Source organism: Monomorium pharaonis, chromosome 1 (assembly GCF_013373865.1).
Source record: "Monomorium pharaonis isolate MP-MQ-018 chromosome 1, ASM1337386v2, whole genome shotgun sequence".
NCBI classification, from domain to species: Eukaryota; Metazoa; Arthropoda; class Insecta; order Hymenoptera; family Formicidae; genus Monomorium; species Monomorium pharaonis.
Window position 1 is genome coordinate 33,234,646 of NC_050467.1, and position 21,515 is coordinate 33,256,160.

At 39.1% G+C, this 21,515-nt stretch overlaps 1 protein-coding gene across 5 annotated transcripts in view; it reads left to right on the top strand.

The window, feature by feature from the left end:
• Positions 1–20: 20 nt before the first annotated feature.
• The window catches only part of LOC105839384, a 40,800-nt gene continuing 19,305 nt past the window's right edge, over positions 21–21,515 (top strand). The window contains exons 1-11 of one of the 5 annotated variants that reach the window (XM_036284359.1): positions 21–157; positions 462–573; positions 648–713; positions 785–822; positions 2,610–2,670; positions 2,739–2,788; positions 7,186–7,249; positions 7,317–7,367; positions 8,930–9,002; positions 9,070–9,120; positions 10,711–11,447. In XM_036284359.1, the coding sequence (XP_036140252.1) occupies positions 488–573; positions 648–713; positions 785–822; positions 2,610–2,670; positions 2,739–2,788; positions 7,186–7,249; positions 7,317–7,367; positions 8,930–9,002; positions 9,070–9,120; positions 10,711–10,737 (567 nt within the window). In that variant the 5' untranslated portion in view covers positions 21–157; positions 462–487 and the 3' untranslated portion in view covers positions 10,738–11,447. Of the gene's footprint in view, positions 158–461; positions 574–647; positions 714–784; positions 823–2,609; positions 2,671–2,738; positions 2,789–5,888; positions 6,665–7,185; positions 7,250–7,316; positions 7,368–8,929; positions 9,121–10,710; positions 11,449–21,515 lie in introns of those variants that run through there. The other 4 variants (XM_036284352.1, XM_036284358.1, XM_036284351.1 and 1 more) reach the window with 4 other exon arrangements.

The following is a 21,515-nucleotide window of genomic DNA, read 5'->3' on the forward strand; positions in this document are numbered from 1 at the left end:
TGCGGGAGTACATAACCTCTAAGTAGATACTCATCTTAGCGCGGGCGTGGTCCTTGGCGTGACGACGAATGTTCTAGCGGCGATCCGTATGGGCATCCTGTTCCTCGCTCCTAGGCGATCAAAGAAGCTGGCGACTGTGAACAAAAGGCAAAGAAAGGTATGTGAGTTGAATTCCTGCTAAGTTGTAAATATCTCATGTATCGATAATCTGGTTACACTGTCACGGTCGCCAGTTTTTTACTATTCCTCGTTATTCGACTTGTGTCGTACCGTAACTAGCCAGGCCAGCCAATTGACACGTTCAAATGACTTCGGACTTCGTTTCCAAGATGCAAGCCCAGATTCTTAGACTCTCGCGTAGGCTATCTACTATAACCGGAGACTCAATTAGCGTAAACCACTAACCATGCTGTACTAAGGACCCACGTACCTTAATTTGCCCTTTTTCTTTCGGTCGCCAGCTCCTTTCACCTTCCAAGAAGCAAGGATGATTCGGATGCCCTTTCTGCCCTGGAACACCCACTGCTACGCTGTGAAACGCCGCCGTCGTAGAACACTTCACGCGCTTTTTAGGTTATGTAGTCACGATGTCTCGAGCGGATCACTACGCGTATTTACTTATCACTAATTTCTTTCCTTTGTTTCAGGTGCTGCTGCTGCTGTCCTTCCAGGTCGTCGCCAAGATTCGGATCATCCCACAGAAACGTCACCGGGTAAGTAATTTGTAGGTTATGGTGTACCCGCGATCCCGTTGGTTAACGAGATGCTTTTCTACTGTCCCCAGGATTTGCCGTCGGGAAGAGGATCGCACACGGAAACGAGGTAAGTGAACACACCTTAAGGTTTGTATAAACAATAATAATTTGCCTTTATTCCAGATACTGTCTGAAATAGGGATTCACTCTCTCAGCGCGTCACATTGCTTTGCACGAGCGATCGTGTGCCTCGCTGCGATAATTTTACGCTTGCGTTTTTATACACACACCCGTTCGCGACGCTTTTTCACATTCGTGTAAACGGCTTTAATTATCACACAAAATGCTGATATTGAGGCTCGGTTGCCTCTTTGTTTCACGCAATTCACTATCGCGTTCACTAAACTTTTATATGCGAAGGAACGCACGGAACAGACGCGCGACCACGCCCTTCCTACTTACTTTTCGGAAGTCGATTTTTACTCGCACGATTGACGTGAATGTTTTCCCTTAGGAGGTTTACGTGCGAAAGCTCACGAGAGCTCCCGCCGCTCGCTTAAGTACCAGTATGGGGTTACCCCCACTCGCATCGTTTCGCCAATCACGCGTGGCGTCGGTTGCCGAGCGCGCGGGAGTCGCGCTTTCCCCCTCTTCTCCGGGTTGGACGAATCGGCGCTGCGTGACGCTGCCGTGGCGCGGATGCTACTAAATCTCCCCCACTCTCGTGCCTGTAGCCAATCACTGAGATGTACTCTAGGGTGGAGATAGTGCGTTGGAGTTGCCCCTCTGGACTTAGCGTATTTCTTCATGTTTTTAACGTATTGCACTTAAAAGTGCAGTTGTTTACACTTAGTGTAATAAACATGATCTTATGCAATCTTTTGCTACTAACGAAATAAACTTATATTAGGTATTTCAAGGAGTTTTACACGTAATAATAATACGAAATAAAAATTATATTAATAGATTTAAAGACTTGTTACATGGTCTTAAAGTATATTTTGAACGCATGTGAGGTTAAGAGACTATATTTGATGATAATCAGTGAAATAAAGTAATACTAATAACTAATACACGATGAGCGGTGTCTGTATAGCTCGAGGTTGTTTGTTGCTTAAACTATAGTATATAAGTTGTTTGTGCTGTACGCTTTCCAAGCTTTTGGCTCAACTAAAATAACGCGTACTGTCTTTGCACAATTACAGATAATAAACATAAATAAATGACTTTAAATTACGCTGAACAAAACTGGTTATGTACTAATATCACATGCTATAAGTATAGATATATATTTTTATATAATAAGGTAAGATAGAAATAAAGTACAATCAAAATAATAAAATTTATATCACGCCCCGATAATATCGGGCACGAGGTCGCGCCTTTTGTGAGCGGGGCGCGCCAGCACGGGATCCCCCTGGGTGTCTTGTTGGCTCGCAGATTATTTCTCCGCTGGGTCAGGGGTCCTCTGCAGTTTCACGCTTAGGATTGTCTTACCGTCGACCTTCTTTCTTTCCACGTTGGTCGCAGTGTATCGTCTGGAAAAAAGATGGTCCTCCGGCTTGGTTGTGGGTGTTGCGTCGCTTGCCTCGCTTCCTGTGGGCGGTCGCAAGGTTAGGTTGTGACCAGATAACGCGTTACGAGAATTTTTTAGTGGACCACGGAATACTAAACTCACGTACCTTGTCTGCCTTTTTCACAGTCGCTCCTTTAACCAGCCCCGGAGCAAGGATTGGATGTTTCGGGACGCTTCGCTTCGAACACCCTCGTTGTCTCAAAAACCTTTGCAATGTAGCAGCAGATAACTCGCTATGCATTAGGTTATGCATCACTACTGTTGCCACATGCACTAATCTGAATTAATCAGGCAACTTATTCTTTCACTTTATTAATCCTTTGCTTTTTATGTTTCAGGTGCCGCCGTCATCCGTCAGGACTCTCCAAAATCGCCGTCATCCCCCAGGAACGTCACCAGGTAAGTATTTTAGGTTAAGTGTCTGTTCGGCGTTCTCGGTGTTTGTCAGGATGTTTCTTATTTCCTAGATTCTCCAGGATTCGTCGCAGGGACTGGGATCGGACTTTCTCGCACACGGGTAAGTTAATACACTTAAGTTTTGTAATAAAAATAATAACAAAGTTTATTCAATTGTTGTGAGCGTTTGCTCGTTTCGGGAATCCTTTCCCGTAAGTAGTTGGGATTCGTCCTGCCTGAAGGGTTAGGACCCAAAAGTTGAAGGTTCGGCTCGGTGTATGAGAGAAAAGAAGACGCTTCTTATTTGCTTGTTCGTTGTCTTTATTTCTTTCTCTTACGCTTACAGTCAGCTGTGATGGTGTCAGGTATCACTCGCGATAAGGTGTATAGTACGCGACGTGGCTCGGACATTGTTACGTTACTCTCCGCTCGGTTACGGCGTGGTCGCGCTTATATATGATGGTTTCTGGCGCAATTTCGGGAGCCAGTGACCGGGCGTCGGTAGCTTCCGCGAGGCTAAGCGTTTCGACATCGGAACGCGGTAGCCTTGCGGTTTGATTTTGCAGCGTAGAGCTTATTTATAGGGCGATACGGAACTGCTTCCAAGCGCGCTGTTGTAATCTCACGGAAGTTACTTGGGACTTCCGTGAGCGCGGCGGATTCTTGTGCGTCTTTCGAAAGAGATGCTTCTTGCAACGTCTTTCGAAAGATTCGTGTCGCAATTATGATAGATACGGTTGTAATCGGCTTACAACACAATTTTTTCAGAAAATAAATTATCACAATCGTCTCTCGTACGCGTCGCTTCGATTCACACTTGTTTCAGAATGTTTGTTAATAATAAAAGGTTGCACATCTCCCGTACGCGACGCTTCTTCACAATTGGATGATCGGATCGTCTCACTATAATTCGTTGCTTCGGACTTACTCGCATTCAGCCCGTGTCTCGTTAATTACGCGGAACCGTCTGATTATCCCGCGGAACTCTTGCGCACACGCACGCTTACTCGCATTCGGCGTGACGGTTAACTCGTATCTCCCCTTTATCCGACGTGGGGTGTTTATCGTACGAAAGTCGTGGCGCGAAAAGCTCTCGAGAGCTCTTCGCATCTCATTTTATACTCGGAGAGTCGCGTTCTTCTCTCGGTCGCTCCGCCAATCATCGCGCAGCAGCAACGTCGGGAGAGCAAGTTTTCCCCTCCGGGTGTCGTCTGACCAATCCCCGTTGAATGGCACTGCTGCGTCTCTGGATGGCCGCAATCATCCCCTCTCCATCTCGGACGACCGATCATGAAAGAGAGATACTGCACCCAGGTGTAGCTAAGGTTACTCCTTTGCAGTTGTAATGCTCCTCGGAATGATTTTGTAAATCATTGCACTTAAAAGTGCAGATTTGGTGGCCAGCGTGCCACTTCGTCCAAACTTAAAATAACGTGTTAAATTAACGCAAACTTAAAATTAACCTTGCGACCGGCTATAGGGGCCGAGTTTGAGCCAACGCCATCCACATCGGGCATCCAAAGAAAGGCCGAAACCGACGCAAGAAAATATCAGGCTACGAAGACTGATAGGAAGACCATCAAAGGAAAGAGCATCATTAGAGTCACACTCCAGCGATCGGCCGAGCCCACGGATAAGAAAAACGGACAGCGACAACACCGCGACACATAACACACAAGAAAAACACATAGTTTCACGTTACATAATTTCCTCTTGTTTTATTTTATTTTTATTTTTATTTTTATTAACGTAAGTCGCTAGGACACGTCGCGACACGATCTGTTACACACAATTACACAAACTACAAAAAAAAAACGCTTAAAGTTATAAACATAATAGATACTCATTAGTGTAGATTACAATATATTCATTAATTAGGCTAAGTTCATATGTAATAAACATATATATTTACTAGTATAAGTCATAAAATAGTCATTTATTAAGCGAAGTTCATATTACAATGAACTATAAATTTAATTTGATAATTTCATACGTAAGATACTTATAACCAATATAAAAAATAAAAAAATACATAAAATACATTTATAATACTTAACTCTAGTTTGAAATACATTCGGCTGATAGGCTTACTTCTTTGTAATCATATATTTGCATGTAATATTAATAAAAAATGCGAAACCTGCGCCAGGAACTAGTGCACTACTCTTTGTTTTTGTATTTCGTTTGTTTGATGCGTTTATGGATTTCTTTTCTCGTATCTTACGCATTCTGTTTGTACGTGGCGGTAACATAGCCAAAAATATATTTAACTTTGTCAAGCAATAGTTGATAATTTCATAAAGTGGTACACTTTCCTGACGTTTTGCACTTTTAAGTGCAATAGCCAAGCAAAAAAATCCCTGTAAACAAGAATAAAAGCACAGGGAGTAACTCGAAGCATCTCTCGCCATCCTAACGCACTCTCCGGCTATTGGTAGATACCAATGGAGAAGGGATAGCCCAGCGCACGACCACGCGGAAGGACGCTTCACGCTGAATGGATGCAGCGCGAGCGGTGGGGGAAACCAAAGATCCCAAACGGCAGCAACCGACGCTATCGCTGATTGGCGGACGTATCGGCGGAAAGGAGACGACGCCGAGTATAAAAAGGGAAACGCGGAAGGCATCGGGAGCTTTTGCGTCTCGACAACTATGAGGCAAACCCTCACGAGAAAAATCGCAGAGTTTCGCGCGTAAATCGTCGATAGCGAGTAACATTGCGTATATCAATCGTGCGAACGCGGGCGAAGGTTCCGTGCGTGTCACGTTAAGAGTGTTTATTGGCACAACGAGCTGAACGCGAGTAGGCTCATTTGTATTACAGAGTCTCGTTTACGCGGTTGTGAACAAGCGTCGCGATCGGGACCTGTGAACAAAGACTAATGATAGACTGTTAATAAACGCAGAGATTGATACTTTGTTATTGTTATAAACAAATTGTGGATTACTTACCTTCCTATGCGTGCGAGTCCTATTCCTCACAGTGAAGCCTGGGCGACCTGAAAATAAAGCATCTCGATAAAAACTAGGATATTTGTGATACATAACCTAAAGGGCTGTACTTATCTGGTGATGATCCTGGGAGATCCAGACGTGTTCCAGAGGGAAGCGGGCAGCACCTGAAAAAAAAGAGAAAGAAGATTAGTAAATCAAGGGAGATCCACATGCAACGGGGAATCCGACGCAGCCCGGGATAAATAACCTCAAAATGGATACTCATCTTAGCGCGGGCGTGGTTTCTAGCGCGATAACGGATGTCCTACCAGTGATCTTGTATACGGACATCCTGTTCCTTGCTCCTGGGTGGTCAAAGGAGCTGGCAACTGTAAACAAAGGGCAAAGAAAGGTATGTGAGTTGAATTCCTGCCAAATTGTAAATTTCTCGTGTATCGATTATCCGGTTACAACCTAAGTTACAGTGACCAGCACGCAAGCCACTATGAAGGAAGCGTATAATCGAAGCACACAAATAACAAATGTTAAAATAAAATATTCGGTGAGATTACGCTCAAGCTCACACCTATTCGAATACTATTATATTGAAAAATACGTTTCATTAAACGAAAACATAAAATGAATGTTAAATATCTTACATTAAGAATAATTATATTTTAAAAGAAATAAGGTCGCAACTAACGCGCTTGTACTTATTACTATCTGTCGTAAAATAACATAGAATAAAATATTAATGCGTATTAAACTTCGCAACATAAAAGACTTTAACGTTATATAAAATCTTAAGAAAATGAATTGACTATTTCGGAGCTCTGCTCCCTGTAAAATATGCGTTTACCGCGAATCTACATTACACGCGCTTTTGTTCCGCATCTGTCGACGCGTCTTTTTTTTTTTTTCAGTCTCGCTGAGGACACTCTTACCTTGGATCTTTCTCGTCTCGAACCTTGCCGTCTCGTAGAACCTTGTTCCGCCGCTCCGAGGTTGCTGGGTCGACGTGGACGCCACAGGCTCGCAGGGGCTCTCTGGGGTCGGTTGCAAGGTTAGGTTTTATATTACCGCAGAATTTATTCCGCGTTTGTTTCTTGTGTTCGCGACACGACGAGTCAGCGGCTGGTGTCCTTTGGGTTTTTACTCGACTCGAGTCGTCCCACATGTCCCTCGAGAGATCGCTGGAGTCTTACACTAAGGACATTTTTTCTGCCGACTTTTCTTCTTTTCGTTTTGGCTGCCGTAAACATCTTTACCTCGCTCTGTTTGATGCTGTTTGAGCTGGCTGCTTTAGGGTGATGCTCGCCTCCTGTGGTTGGTCGCAAAGTTAGGTTGTGACCAGAGAACCGATTAACGCAATTTACGAGAATGGACAAAGAATGACTCACGAACCTGTTTTCGCAGGTTGACACAGTCGCCAGCCTCTTTCTACCCTCCTAGAGGCAAGGGATCGCCTTCCAAGATGGTCGCTTTGCTCAGGAACGCTGGAACGCTCGTCGATGTTGGATTCGCACAACACTCAACAGTTCTACTTAATTTGATGACTAATCGTATGTTTCTTTTCTGTTTCAGGTGCCGCCGTCGTCTCAGGATCGTCTCCAGGTTCGTCGTCGTCGTTTCACGGGAACTTCGCCAGGTAAGCATGTTTTTAATGGATGTGTATACCCGCGGTCTCGTATTTTGATAGGACTCTCTCTTTTCAGGTCACCCGGATTCCGTCGAACTCAAGAACAGTCACCCAGGATATTGTTAAGGTAAGAGAGAAACACAACACTTTAGTTTTGGTTCAACAAATAACAAACAGGTAGGTTTATTCATCAACCTTTTACAAACAACTTACATAATCCCGTCCGCGACGCTTCTTCACACTCGCGTAAACGTGGTTTGTTATTCGCTTCGTATTTGTACAGGCTTACTAGCGTTCGGCCAGTGCGCTTTAATTTATAACGCGGAAGATGGTTATCGTCGCGTATCCGCGGAATTTTCGCTAGATCGCTCGCGCCTACTAGCATTCGGCGGGAATTATACAGTATCGACTGTCCGGGATGTTTCCCTCGTAAAATCTTACGCGCGAAAGCTCTCGGGCGCTTGTAACGCGACTTTATATAGTCGCTCGCACGAGCTTTCCTTTCTCTCGCGTCTCCGCCAATCGCGCTGTTGATTGCGCACGCCGCTGCTGAGATCGCATCGGTTTCCCTCTCCATGTCGCCGCTGCCAATCCCAACGCTCTGTGCTTCCGCGCGACGCAGGTTGTGTAGTCATCCCCTCTCCATTGTGGATGGTCAATGGAATGACGCTCTTTGTCTTCGTGGAGTGCCTCGAAGTGCATTCTAGCACCGATGGCACATTTTCCTGGTTTTTTTGAAGATTGCACTTAAAAGTGCAGATTATGCTGTGGATTGCACTTAAAGTGCAATCCGCTTATATACCTAGCTTATCCTCTAAAACGTTAATACAATCATAGAATAATAAAATATAAACAGTAAGCGTAACATATTATGAACGTGGCATTTAGCCCTAGGATAATTAAACTGATCAAATTTAAGTTGTAGCACACAAGCTGCGCTTGTAATTATAACATAGCCAAACGAATAATAGTTAAAATAACAGTAACTTAGGACTATGTTGTATAATTAGGTAATATTTGATATGAGTAAAGATCAAAAATAAAATAAAATGAAAAAAATTACTTGTTGATTATTTAAATGAAATTGCGCGCGCTATTATTCCGCCCGCTGCTAGACAAATTAAAAGTTTTTAAATAACTTTGTGTGGGCCTAGGTAATCTTACGTTTTTCGTGCGCTACGTGGGTCGGGTCTCTTCTTGGCCCAGAGCCTCCTTGTCCGGTTGTTCTTGTGCACGCTGCAAGATCACGCTTATCACACTCTTGCCCTCGATTGTCTTCCTCTCGGTTTTTTCGGTTACAAAAACCTTGGTTACGCCTGGTACTTGCTCCTCCGTAGACGTTGTTGCCGTCATTAGCCTGGGCTGCTGGGCGCTTCTAGTGGCCGGCTGCAAGGTTAGGTTGTGACCGGGTTAAGCTAGAGAAAGAGTACGCTTCGGATAATGAATGTGAACAGACCTTTGTTGTCTTGTCGATCCGGTCGCTAATCTCGGTCGCCAGTTCCTTTCTCCGTCCCAGGAACAAGGTTCTGCGTCTCCGAGTCGTCTCTCGTACTGCCGGAATGCTCGGAATACGCTGCAGGCTGCCGTCGCAAAGGACACGTATTCCAGTTTTTAAGTTATGTCCCACTTGTTTCACTGACGGTTCCCGCTCTCTTACAACTGTGTCTAATCTTTCTTTTTCTGTTTCAGGTGCTGCTGTCGCTGCTGCTGGATTCCCCTCGGACGCCTCTGGACTGCCACACCCTTCCGGATTCACTCTCAAGTAAGTATGATACCAAGGTATTCCCCTAACCTCAAAACCGGTTCTCTTAAGGACGATTCTTTCGTAGGAATCACTGGACGCCGTCTCCAAGGATTTGGACAACGCACAAGAAAGATACGTATGTATAACACTTAATGTTAACAATAATAACAGAAAGATATTTATTTCGACACTTATGCACATACGTTTCACAATTAGCCCGTACGCGACGCTTAATTCCCAATCGTGTACGTTGTTTAAGCTAATATTAAGTGAAGTACACAAACCCGTACGCGATGCTTAATTCACAATCGTTTCGCGAGGATCTGATGGTTTAACGCGACTCGCGCGGAGCTCCTGCCACGTGGAAGGCTCAGAGCAGAAAGCTCGCGATGCCGCGCTCGCCTTTTATTCTACCACTCGCCGCTAGTCTCCGCCAATCAGCGCTTAGCGTCGGTTTTCTCGCTGGCCAATCCCGCTCGGGCTTCCCATTCTACGTCTGGTGCGCCAATCTGGGTGTTGGTTCGTGGCGTCGGTTCCTCTGGCCAATGGGAAGACGTTCCAGTGATGCTGGCTCCCCTTCAGATTATTTCGGCCAATGGGATCGCTCAGAGAGATCGGGTGTTCTTATGCACTGAAAAGTGCAGTTAGCGCAACGGGAGTACCCCCTCTACGGTCGCTGAGAGGTTCGCGATGCTTTAAGACAATTTATTTCTTTTGCACTTTAGGGTGTCACTCGATACGTTAAGTGCCCTTTACATGAAACTATTAGAAGTTACACTAAACTGCTTAGGATAACTCATTGACTCTATAATTTGAACTTTACTTGTAAAATTAACGTTTCTTTCAATTTATTAGGTAATCTGATTATAAAATTGTATATAATCAAAAGTTATAGGTGTTTTACATAATAAACATGGCATAGGCCTATGAAATCATTTCAAACTTATGTCTAAAATTATAAACTAAATATCCGCAGATCGGCAACGCTCTTTGGCATACAAAACTTAAGTGTTACTTTTAACTGAGATTTCTCGCATTGCACTACTCGCCCGATGTATCTCGGTCTGGCTCGGCTCTAATTAACTTAACTAAAGTTGGTCTACTATCGGATAACTAAAATGAGAAACTTAACCTTAAAATAACTAAGTACGATTAATTCCCGCAGATATAAAATAAAATATCATAAAATCTCAAAATAAAACATTGAAATTAAAATATGAACAAAACACAGCTCACGATTTACGCCTCTGGCACTATTATGCGGGGTCTACAATGGCAGCAGGAGTAATGGAGTAGGAGTAAGAAGTAAGAAATGAAATGAGATTTGCCTATTTCGTTTACTCCCGGTTTTTAATTGGTCAATTGTTACTCTTACTCCTTACTCCATTACTTCTGCTGCCATTGTAGTCCCCACATTATTACTACTACCACTACTACGACCACTACCACCACTACGACCACTACCACCACTACGACCACTACGACCACTACGACCACTACGACCGCCACTACCACTACTACTATTACTACTATCACAATTACTTCAATAAATGAAGAAATTGAAGAAATAGAGTAAAAAATTTTATATTTACTCTTGTTGCAATAATCTTACATGGCCATTTCTTTTTACAATTACACAATTTGCAATTAAAATAAAATTACACTTACAAATTTACAATTACTATCTTTATTTACACGATATATCACATAAATCACGTATTGTTAGATAGCAATTGCGCATATTGAACGGTAACCAATCGGCCCCATTCACGACCCGACTTCCGGTCCGCGCACTGAGTGGGCATACTCCAAACACCGTCTTTGGGGACCGATTCGAATTGAGGGAAAACCGACTCCACGGATAATCATCCTCGCGGGATAGACGCGCAAGCTGATCGCAGTAAACAGCTAATCGCCGTAGACAGCTGAAGTAAACACGAGCCCGCTGCGCCAAGTGCCGTCACTGCGCGTACCACAGCGCCACTACCGTCGGGCCTTAGGGCCGCTTCGCACCAACGCACCGTCGTGACACCGCCGCGGTTCCGAACACCGCGTTATCACCGCTACCAACGCGCATACGCGCGTATACGTACTACCGAAATTGCAGAGGTCGATTATGTATTTCTAAAGAAAGTGAAAATATGAAAATATGAGCCGCACTGTCTCTACTGAGTGGAGTATACTTTTAGGATTAACGATATACACCAATCACTGTTGCTCACTTTTCAAATTATTATTTCTTCAGAAATACAGAATTGATCCTTAATAAACGCTACCAGCACCGACCACGTCGTCTCTCTAGCAACGCGATAACTAAATGCACAAATTAGCTTAGGGACTTTCTTTTTTCTCAGTGGACATTGTCCGGCAGAAATGCCAGTGTCTCTTAACCCGAATTTACAATAGTGTAGTAAGCCTTATGCCATAAGGAATTAACCAATTATATTCGATTATTCTTCTCATATTCGATTATAATTGGTCAATTTCTTATGGCATAAGGCTTACTACACCTATTGTAGATCCGGCCTTACCAAACTTCATTACACAGCTCTCGGAATAATTGGAATATAAAAGTGGAGTCCTATGGAGCGGATTATGCGGAAGCGGAACAAACGGATCACCAATCACAAGACCGTTTCAACGGAATCTTTGAAAGAGTTCTATCAGAATAATCTGCGTGATTGGTAATCCACTTTCCGCTTCCACTTAATCCGCTCCATGGGACTTCATCCTTACATCCTTAGCAAGAAAAGAAAGTGAAGTTTGGCAAGGGACACTATTATTGCCGATACCTGCACACACACACACACACACACACACACACACACACACACACACACACACACACACACACACACACACACACACGTGTACATACATGCACTTTTTTACAATATAAAATAGGCCCCTCCACCGCCTATTCTCGTGAAACGCAACCACAATATTTTTCATCGTTCCTCCGTTATAATTTACGTTTGTCTACAAGATAAGTCAACGTAATTATTTCTTATTTGAACATTTGTTGCCGTAGCAATAATAACACGTATAAATTATATGTTTATCTTACGCACTTTTTTTCGACAGTTTGGTCATACATGTTTTCTATGACCAATAAAATTTCTACAAAACGGTATAATTACAATATTCTTTGAAATAATATTATCTCTTATTCAAAGAATTTTTATTGTCTTGGAAAAGGCAAGAGTTTACAGTTTTCTACGATACTGACAAAATGTCGTCTCATAGATTCAACGTCATTCGCATACGTTTCTTTGCACGGATTTTTATTTAAAACTATATCCGTTGCAAAAGCAACAGCATATATTTCACATATGTTCCATCCGGTTGCGTTTGAACTTTTTCAAAGCTTATGTCGGTTGGTAGTACTTGTGGAAAACGAGCGCTTATGTATTCTTTTTCTTTTGACGCCATTTTATCGTATGTACAGCCCGGTATGCTGTCATATACGTACAGTTTGATTCCATCAAAAAATATACAACGCAAGTGATTAGTACAATTGCCTCCTATTATTTGTACACTTTTTCTAAAAGTGGCTGTAATTAATTGTGGAAATTCTATGTAATGTACGCTTTGTGTTTCGAAACAAGACGTTTCTGTCACAATGCGTAAGAATAGATCTAATGAATCATCATTCAATCGATTATTTTTAGGCAAGACATTGTTTTTCACCGAAGAAAGAGATATCTCACGACCATCTAAGACTCTTCTACGACTTGCCATTTCATTATCTGTCGGAATATAATCAGTTATTTCATTGATTATAATACAGTCGTCTTCTTCTGTCGCAACACTAGGAACAGAAGTACTGCTTTTTATTGAAATATTATTTTTTATTTTTATATTGTGCGTAATGTTTTTTTCTTCTTTATTGACTGATATCATCGTTGTATGTTGCCGCTTAGTGTTATTATTATTTAGATTTTTGGACAACTTTTCTTTTGCTTCTAATATATATTTTGGTTCTCTGATGGGCATATGTCTATTATACCGACTGTCCAAAATTTCAGGAAGCATACAGTTATAATAAAAACGTGTTAAAAAAGGCAACATTTTTTTTGCCAAAAATCGTTGTTTATGCGAATATCAGCGTGAATGTTTTACCATCCACACCACGTTTAGGATTGTAAATAAATAGTCTCGTAATTATATTATAGTCACTTTATGGCGAGTTTATTGATTCACTCCGCGATGTTGATCGTTTTACTTGACAGTTTTATTTCACAATGAAGAAGCTTTCGATCGCGCACGCACTATTTTACAGCGACAATGCCTAGGAACACACGCGAACTGAGTCGCTGCAAATATCGATGTGATGCGTAACGACCGTGCTGATATCTCGTCAAAGTTCCGTAGATCTCACGATCACTAGTGGTAATGCGTCGCGACTTCGAGATCGTAGCGATAATTGCGTGACCGAAAGAGAGAAAGAATCCGTGCTTATTACTCGGGGACCAGTTGACCTTGGATTTGATAATAAAATCGATGATTTCGGTTCATTATATTTACATTTTTTTTATCAAAAATACCTTTTAATTGAGACAATTTATGAACTGCTTCCTCCGCTGTTAAATTTTCAGCTAAAAAAGGGCATTTAATCTCCATCAGAGATCTCTAGACCATTTTCTTCGAGAAGTCCATCAAAAGAAGCACCCAAGCATGGATTTTCAGAGTCAATAAATAATCCACATGGTTTTATTTCTTTCTTTAATTTTATTGATAAATCTTGTTTCGCTATTTCTTCCATATCGCGACCATATTTCATGGCTCCAGTATCGATCGATGGAGGAAACAAGATATTTTTTACGGTCGTTGCACAAGACGTTGGTCTCATACGACATACCACTCCAAAATGTGATCATTTGTCAACATTTCTTTTCGCATTGATAACCATACTTCACAATCACTTTGCTTTATGGTTTTGCGCTCAAAACTGCGCTGGTTTTTCTTTCCAATTTTTCCCGTTTTCGAGCAATTTTTCTAAATGCTCTTGTTTTAATCGTTCCATTATGTCAGAAGACAAGTCTGGTTTTTGCGACTGAGGTCCGTAACCATCCGTTCCTCCGCTTCTTTTCCATTTTTTTGACCTTTCTTCTACTTTGCGAGATTCTTTAGTTTGGTCTGTTTTTCTTTTTCGTCGCATGTCCAAATTTTCTATAAGAGAAGGCACACTGTTACTTACTGTTTTGTGTAATTCGGTAAGAGCTTGTTGTGTGTTATGTTGAACAACAGCTGCCGCAATTCTGGTATTGTACAAACCTCTTGCACCATAAAAAATACGCTTTCCATCAACTTCTACGCAGACTATAGAGTGAAACAATTCTGCATAATTATTTGTCACATTTAGCAACAAACTGTCAGCATGAGCGCTTAAACGTGCGATTATATTTTGTATTTTGGGATACAGACCGTACAACTTAAGATACGGAACATAATTGGTCTCTCCATTGTTTTCACAAGAATGACCACGTTCCTTACATTGTTTGTGTTCACCAAACATATGACTTGGAACGTTTAATATGTCTTCTCGTAATTCTTTGGCTAAAACATGCTGAGGCTGCTTATCTTTTCTTCTATTTTCACATAATTGTACTATTTCTTTTCGAATTTTTATTATCATGCTTTTAATCATATTTCGTAATTTTACAAACTCACGATTCCTACGCAACTTTGGATCAGTTGTTTTTACGAGGATATCAAAATGTCTGCAGAAATTTCGTAATAAATGGTTGTTGCATTCTACTTTTCGCACTACGACCATTAGTTCCTTATATGGATTATTATTTAGGATGGCTTGGTACACATTACTATCGCCATCAGCAATAAGTATTCTATAAACTAGATCATGCATTTGAATACTGCATTTAAATCCTTCTACAACAGCATCACTTTCCATGAGTGTAGAACTCATATTTCAATTAAAATTTTTGTAACTTATGGATATGTAGGAAGCGAATTTGTGAGCAGAGCGTTAACGTTTGTTTGGCTGTTTTCGTGTGTGTCCTCGGTCGGGGCGAGCTGTGTGAAGCGCCGATTCGAGTGTCGGAGTTAGTCGTCGGAAGCCCGTCAAGCGATCGACACACGATAGTAACGTGGTTATACAAATTATAACTGAACCTGTTCATTATTAAAATAAAGCTACTTTTTATATTTCACTCGCGCTATTGTTCTCTCGCCAATGAACTTATACTGTTTTATCATTTTTCCTACAGATATTTGCGATTTCTTTCTGTTGTGCCAATTGACATGCTGTGCAAAATTTGTTGCGAATGCCAACGTACAGGACTTTTTTTGTGTAATAACCAATAATGGCTACAACACCTAAAAGTGAATTAAAATTTTTGCCGTACGACCTCGTCAACCAACTGCCGTCTGCTACTACGGGTATGCATGCGTAGCCATTTATTACGTCGTTTCTTTCAACAGCGAGTTGCCTTTCAAGTTCGCCTGCCTTTTTCATGTTTTCAAAGGCTGTTTTTTCAAATTTTTCGAGAACTACTTCCCGATTTTATATATATGTTTTTTGAGACATACACGGCACATTTGCAGCTGCAAACATTTCTTCCATTTGGGCATAACCAATTCCAGTCGTAATGGTTCCAGCTGTAATAGCAGTGTTAATGTCCATAGTTTTTTCATTTTTTGGATGTGACCAAAAGTTTGCCTCGTAATGACACATATTACATTTGTAAAAGAACTGCGTTCTAAACCCACAGCGACGAGTATTTACGAGCTTCCAGTCTTTAAATTGGCACTCAATTCCTCGCGCGTGATTATCAAATGTTCGGTGCAGTTCTTCATGAAAAAAAGATATATTTATAATGCCATCTTCTTTAGACTCATACTGCTGGATACGATCAGTATCTACAAGGCCTGTTTTTTCAATGACAAGAGTATCATCTTCAGACTCATGCTGTAGGATATGCTCAGTGTCTACAAGACCTGTTTTTTCGATGACAAGAGTATCATCTTTAGGCTCATTCTGTAAGATACGATCAGTATCTACAAGGCCTGTTTTTTCGATGACAAGAGTATCATGCTGTAAGATACGATCAGTATCTACAAGGCTTGTGTTTTCAATGACACGGTTATTGTCTTTACATTTTTGTACATTTTTGCACTCACCTTTAATTATTGATATTGGCTGTAAGCACAGTGTATCTCCAGTACTGAACGTCGAATCCATCGAGTCAGGCAGTAATTACACGGAATCCTGACAACTGACAGATTCGTCGTTAGTATCGTTAGATACCGTTGTGCTTTGTTCAGCCGCCAATGCTTTTAACATCTGCCTCCTGTAAAAAATAATTTTGTTCAAACATATTTCACACTTATAAAAAATGTTAACAATCTCAAAATAATTTTACGTAATGTTACATATTTATAGATGTGAAGTCTAGCTTACCATATAAGTTTTTAATTAGTTTAAAGTTTTATTAAAAAATTTCACAATAAACATTATATAGATAAAATGTATTGTATTAATTGTAATGCATATATATATATATATGTCAAACGCATAGTTTGAGACATACTTCTTTTTTAGCGTAATCGTGTGTAATACAATTATAATAGGATAATCCAAGCAATTAAATTCTATATAAAAGAATAATTATTAAGTTAATAAACTTTTTATACACAATGCATGTTTTGGGGGCAGTATTATATATATAATAAGCGAATACATCGAGGACTGTCCTTGAATCATACATTTTATATATAAAAAGAAATTTATAGAAGAATATTTATCTTGTCCTCAAAGCATGCGTTTAAATTTGAGGTGTTCCATATATTAATGGTATACTTCGAGGACAACTACATACATAATAAATGAATATTTCGAGGACAGTTCCCGAATTATGCGATTCATATATACAATGGAAGTATTTAAATTGTCCTTAAAACATGCACTTAAATTGAAGATCATCCTTAAAGTAATCACATACTTGAAAGACTAATTTATCTATTATATGTATATGTAGGGTGTGCTAAAATGATTCAAATTTTAGGTCATTTTTAATGTTTATAACACCCATATAACAATTATAATAAAATTCTAGAATAAAAATTCGTGAAAAATTAAGTAATGGTAAACCGTGACATATCGTAAAATAGTAGTCTTCTACTTAAAGTTTAGTCTGCTCTCTCTCTCTCTCTCTCTCTCTCTCTCTCTCTCTCTCTCTCTTCACTTATTTAGATAATTCGGGTAATACACTAATTTTTAAACATCTACAATAGTCTTCATATTATGCGATTACTTGAAGAAATCCTTATAACGCATGCTTTGAGGTCAAATAAATATCCAGATATGTAAAATGTGATTTAACACACTGGTGAATTTTAGGGGAGGGAGATTAATACCCCACCCCTTCAAAGAGTAAAATCAGTCTTACTCTAGTAGATCTATTTTCTTAAAAAGTTTAGGTAAAATAATGAAGGCCGATTAACGCAGGTGCTCGTGAATTAAATTCTTATAGGAATCACTGTGTCCAAACTGTTCGATGTTAGATGTACGATATTCAGTGAAAATTGGTATTAATCCCCTCCTCCATTATCGACATCACGATCCGATAGTAATTTAACAACTGCTTTCCAAACATCTGTTTACTAAACAAATATATATATTGAATTAGTGTACATCTACGTTATTCGGCGAGAAAGATCCAATACACTTATCGTTCTAGCCGCATACAGAAGTATAGGAAAAAATGTACAAACAACGAATATATGTTGTTATTTACATAACGCTCTTGCAGTTTCTTTCAATATAGTGGAGCCCCGCGTTAGTAGACTGTTTGAAACTCTGTATCTACTAACGCAGGGTGATCTCCTATCGCTTGGTTTTATTCTCAATTTGTAAAATTCAGGACATAGCGGTATTGCTATGTCCTGAATATAGCCATTTAGCCAATTTAGGTTTACGCTTAGAGACTAAATGTATTCGACACATAATTTATAAAACTGAAAAATGTATTTAAATGTAGGAAACTTTAATGCTTCTGTATTTTCTTTAATGTGTCCGCGTCGCAGCAACGATCTATTCGGCGGCAGGATCAAAGCGGCGCGTTGGTGATAGCAATCTCTGGCAGGCCGCTATAAGTTCCGAACTGTGCATCTTTGTCAGCCCTTTGTTTGTATTTCCGGATTTGTCGACAATAAAATTGCAAGTAAAGCGACATCTCAGGTCAAGTCAGTCATAGCTAGCCGTCCAAAGAACTCACATCTCGTATCACTATATCATCTCGAATAAATTATATTTGCTGCATTTCTAATCTATTATCTTCCTAAATAAAATTTATATATATAAAATATTATTAGACAAAATCCAGCATCCAGAGGGGCACACACACGCGCGCGCGCGTACGCGGGAAGGGGGAAGGATTTTACCCCTGGCATCTCGCAAACACTCCGTCGGTAGAGGTGCCCCATAATCCTCAAATTATGCAATTACTTGAGGAAAACCTTATAACGCATGCTTTGAGAACAAATAAATTCCCACTGTGTATGTAAAATATAATTTATCAACTCTTTCATAAAATATTCATTCGTTATATATGTACATGTATATATTAAAATAGTGTACATCTGCGTCATTCGGTAATAAAAAACAGTTGAACACGTTTAGTGTTCTAAGCGTATAGAAAAATGTTATGAAAAAAATTATAAACAACTATATGTTGTTATTTCAATAACAAAACTTTTATAGCTTTATTCAACGACTGTTTCGTTTAAAGAATAAGAAAACTGCGCTCGCTTTTATAATAGTCCTCAAATTATGCGAATATTTGAGGAAAACATTATAACACATGCTTTGAGGACAAATAAAAAGTTCTCACTGTCTACGTAAAATGTATAATTTATCTACTCTTCCACTAAAATTTTTTCATTATAAAAATATATATATTGATTTAGTGTACATCTGCATCATTTAGCAAGAAAAGACAGTTCAACATAATTATTACTATAGGCACATGAAAAACTAGTTTTAAAACAATAATTGTGTCGAACCGTTCTTTCTCGCCGAAAGACACAGATGTACACTAATTCAATATATAAGTGTACATAATAAACAAATTTGGAGGACAGGAGTTGATAAATTATACATTTCACATTCACAGTGGAAATTTTTTAATTGTCCTCAAAGCATGCGTTATACGATTTCCCTCAAGTAATCACATACTATGAGGACTATTATAAAAGTGAGTTTTCTTATCATTTAAATAAATCAAGTAATTAAAAAAGCCGCAAAAGCGTTGATAGATAACTAACATATAATGGTTTATATTTCTATTTCCATAACAACGCATTTACGGTTTTTCTCAACTACTTGATTCATTTAAATGATATAAAAACTCACTTTTGTAAGTCCTCATAATATGCGATTACTTGAGGAAAACCTTATAACGCATGCTTTGAGGACAAATAAAAAATTCCCACTGTGTTCGTAAAATGTATAATTTATCAACTATTTCCCCAAATATTCATTCATTATATACATGTATATATTAAATTAGTGTACATCTGCGTTATTCGGCAAGAAAAAAAAGTTGGACACTTTTATTGTTCTAATCGCATAGAGAAGTGTTGGGAAAAAAATTATAAACAACTATATGTTATTTCAATAATAAAACTCTTACGGCTTTTTTCAACGACTTGATTCATCTAAATGATAAGAAAACTGCCCTCGCTTTTGTAATATTCCTCAAATAATGAGTATACTTGAGGAAAACATTATAACGCATGCTTTGAGGACAAATAAAAAGTTCTCACTGTCTACATAAAATGTATAATTTATCAACTCCTCCCACTAAAATTTTTTCATTATACACACATATATATATTGATTTAGTGTACATCTGCATCATTCGGCAAGAAAGGACAGTTCAACACAATTCTTGCTATAGGCACATGAAAAACTAGTTTTAGAACAATAATTGTGTCGAACTGTTCTTTCTCGCCGAAAGACACAGATGTACACTAATTCAATATATAAGTGTACATAATAAACAAATTTGGAGGGCAGGAGTTGATAAATTATACATTTCACATTCACATTGGGAATTTTTTAATTGTCCTCAAAACATGCGTTATACGGTTTTCCTCAAGTAATCGTATATTATGAGGACTATTATAAAAGTGAGTTTTCTTATCATTTAAATAAATCAAGTAATTAAAAAAGCCGCAAAAGCGTTGTTAGATAACTAACATATAGTGGTTTATATTTCTATTTCCATAACAACGCATTTACGGTTTTTCTCAACTACTTGATTCATTTAAATGATATAAAAACTCACTTTTGTAAGTCCTTATAATATGCGATTACTTGAGGAAAACCTTATAACGCATGCTTTGAGGACAAATAAAAAATTCCCACTGTGTTCGTAAAATGTATAATTTATCAACTATTTCCCCAAATATTCATTCATTATATACATGTATATATTAAATTAGTGTACATCTGCGTTATTCGGCAAGAAAAAAAAGTTGGACACTTTTATTGTTCTAATCGCATAGAGAAGTGTTGGGAAAAAAATTATAAACAACTATATGTTATTTCAATAATAAAACTCTTACGGCTTTTTTCAACGACTTGATTCATCTAAATGATAAGAAAACTGCCCTCGCTTTTGTAATATTCCTCAAATAATGAGTATACTTGAGGAAAACATTATAACGCATGCTTTGAGGACAAATAAAAAGTTCTCACTGTCTACGTAAAATGTATAATTTATCAACTCCTCCCACTAAAATTTGTTTATTATATATGTATACATATATTGATTTAGAGTACCTGCATCATTCGGCAAGAAAGGACAGTTCAACACAATTATTGCTATAGGCACATAAAAAACTAGTTTTAGAACAATAATTGTGTCGAACTGTTCTTTCTCGCCGAAAGACACAGATGTACACTAATTCAATATATACGTGTACATAATAAACAAATTTGGAAAGCAAGAGTTTATAAATTATACATTCTACATTCACAGTGGGAATTTTTTAATTGTCCTCAAAGCATGCGTTATACGATTTCCCTCAAGTAATCGCATATTATGAGGACTATTACAAAAGTGAGTTTTCTTATCATTTAAATAAATCAAGTAATTAAAAAAGCCGCAAAAGCGTTGTTATGGAACCAACATATAATGGTTTATATTGCTATTTCCATAACAACGCATTGGCGGTTTTTCTCAACTACTTGATTCATTTAAATGATATAAAAACTCATTTTTATATGTCCTCATAAAATGCAATTACTTGAGGAAAACCTTATAACGTATGTTTTGAGAATAAATTAAAAATATGTTATTTAAATAACGACTCTCTTGTGGCTTTTCTGAACGACTTGATTTGTTTAAATAATAAAAGAACTCCGCTCATTTTACAATAGTCCTCAAATTATGTGATTACTCGAGGATAACCTTGTAACGCATAGTTGGGCACAAATATACACGCACACACGCGCGCGCACGCACCCTTGGCGCTATTTTTTTACCTTTTTTTTAAAAAAGG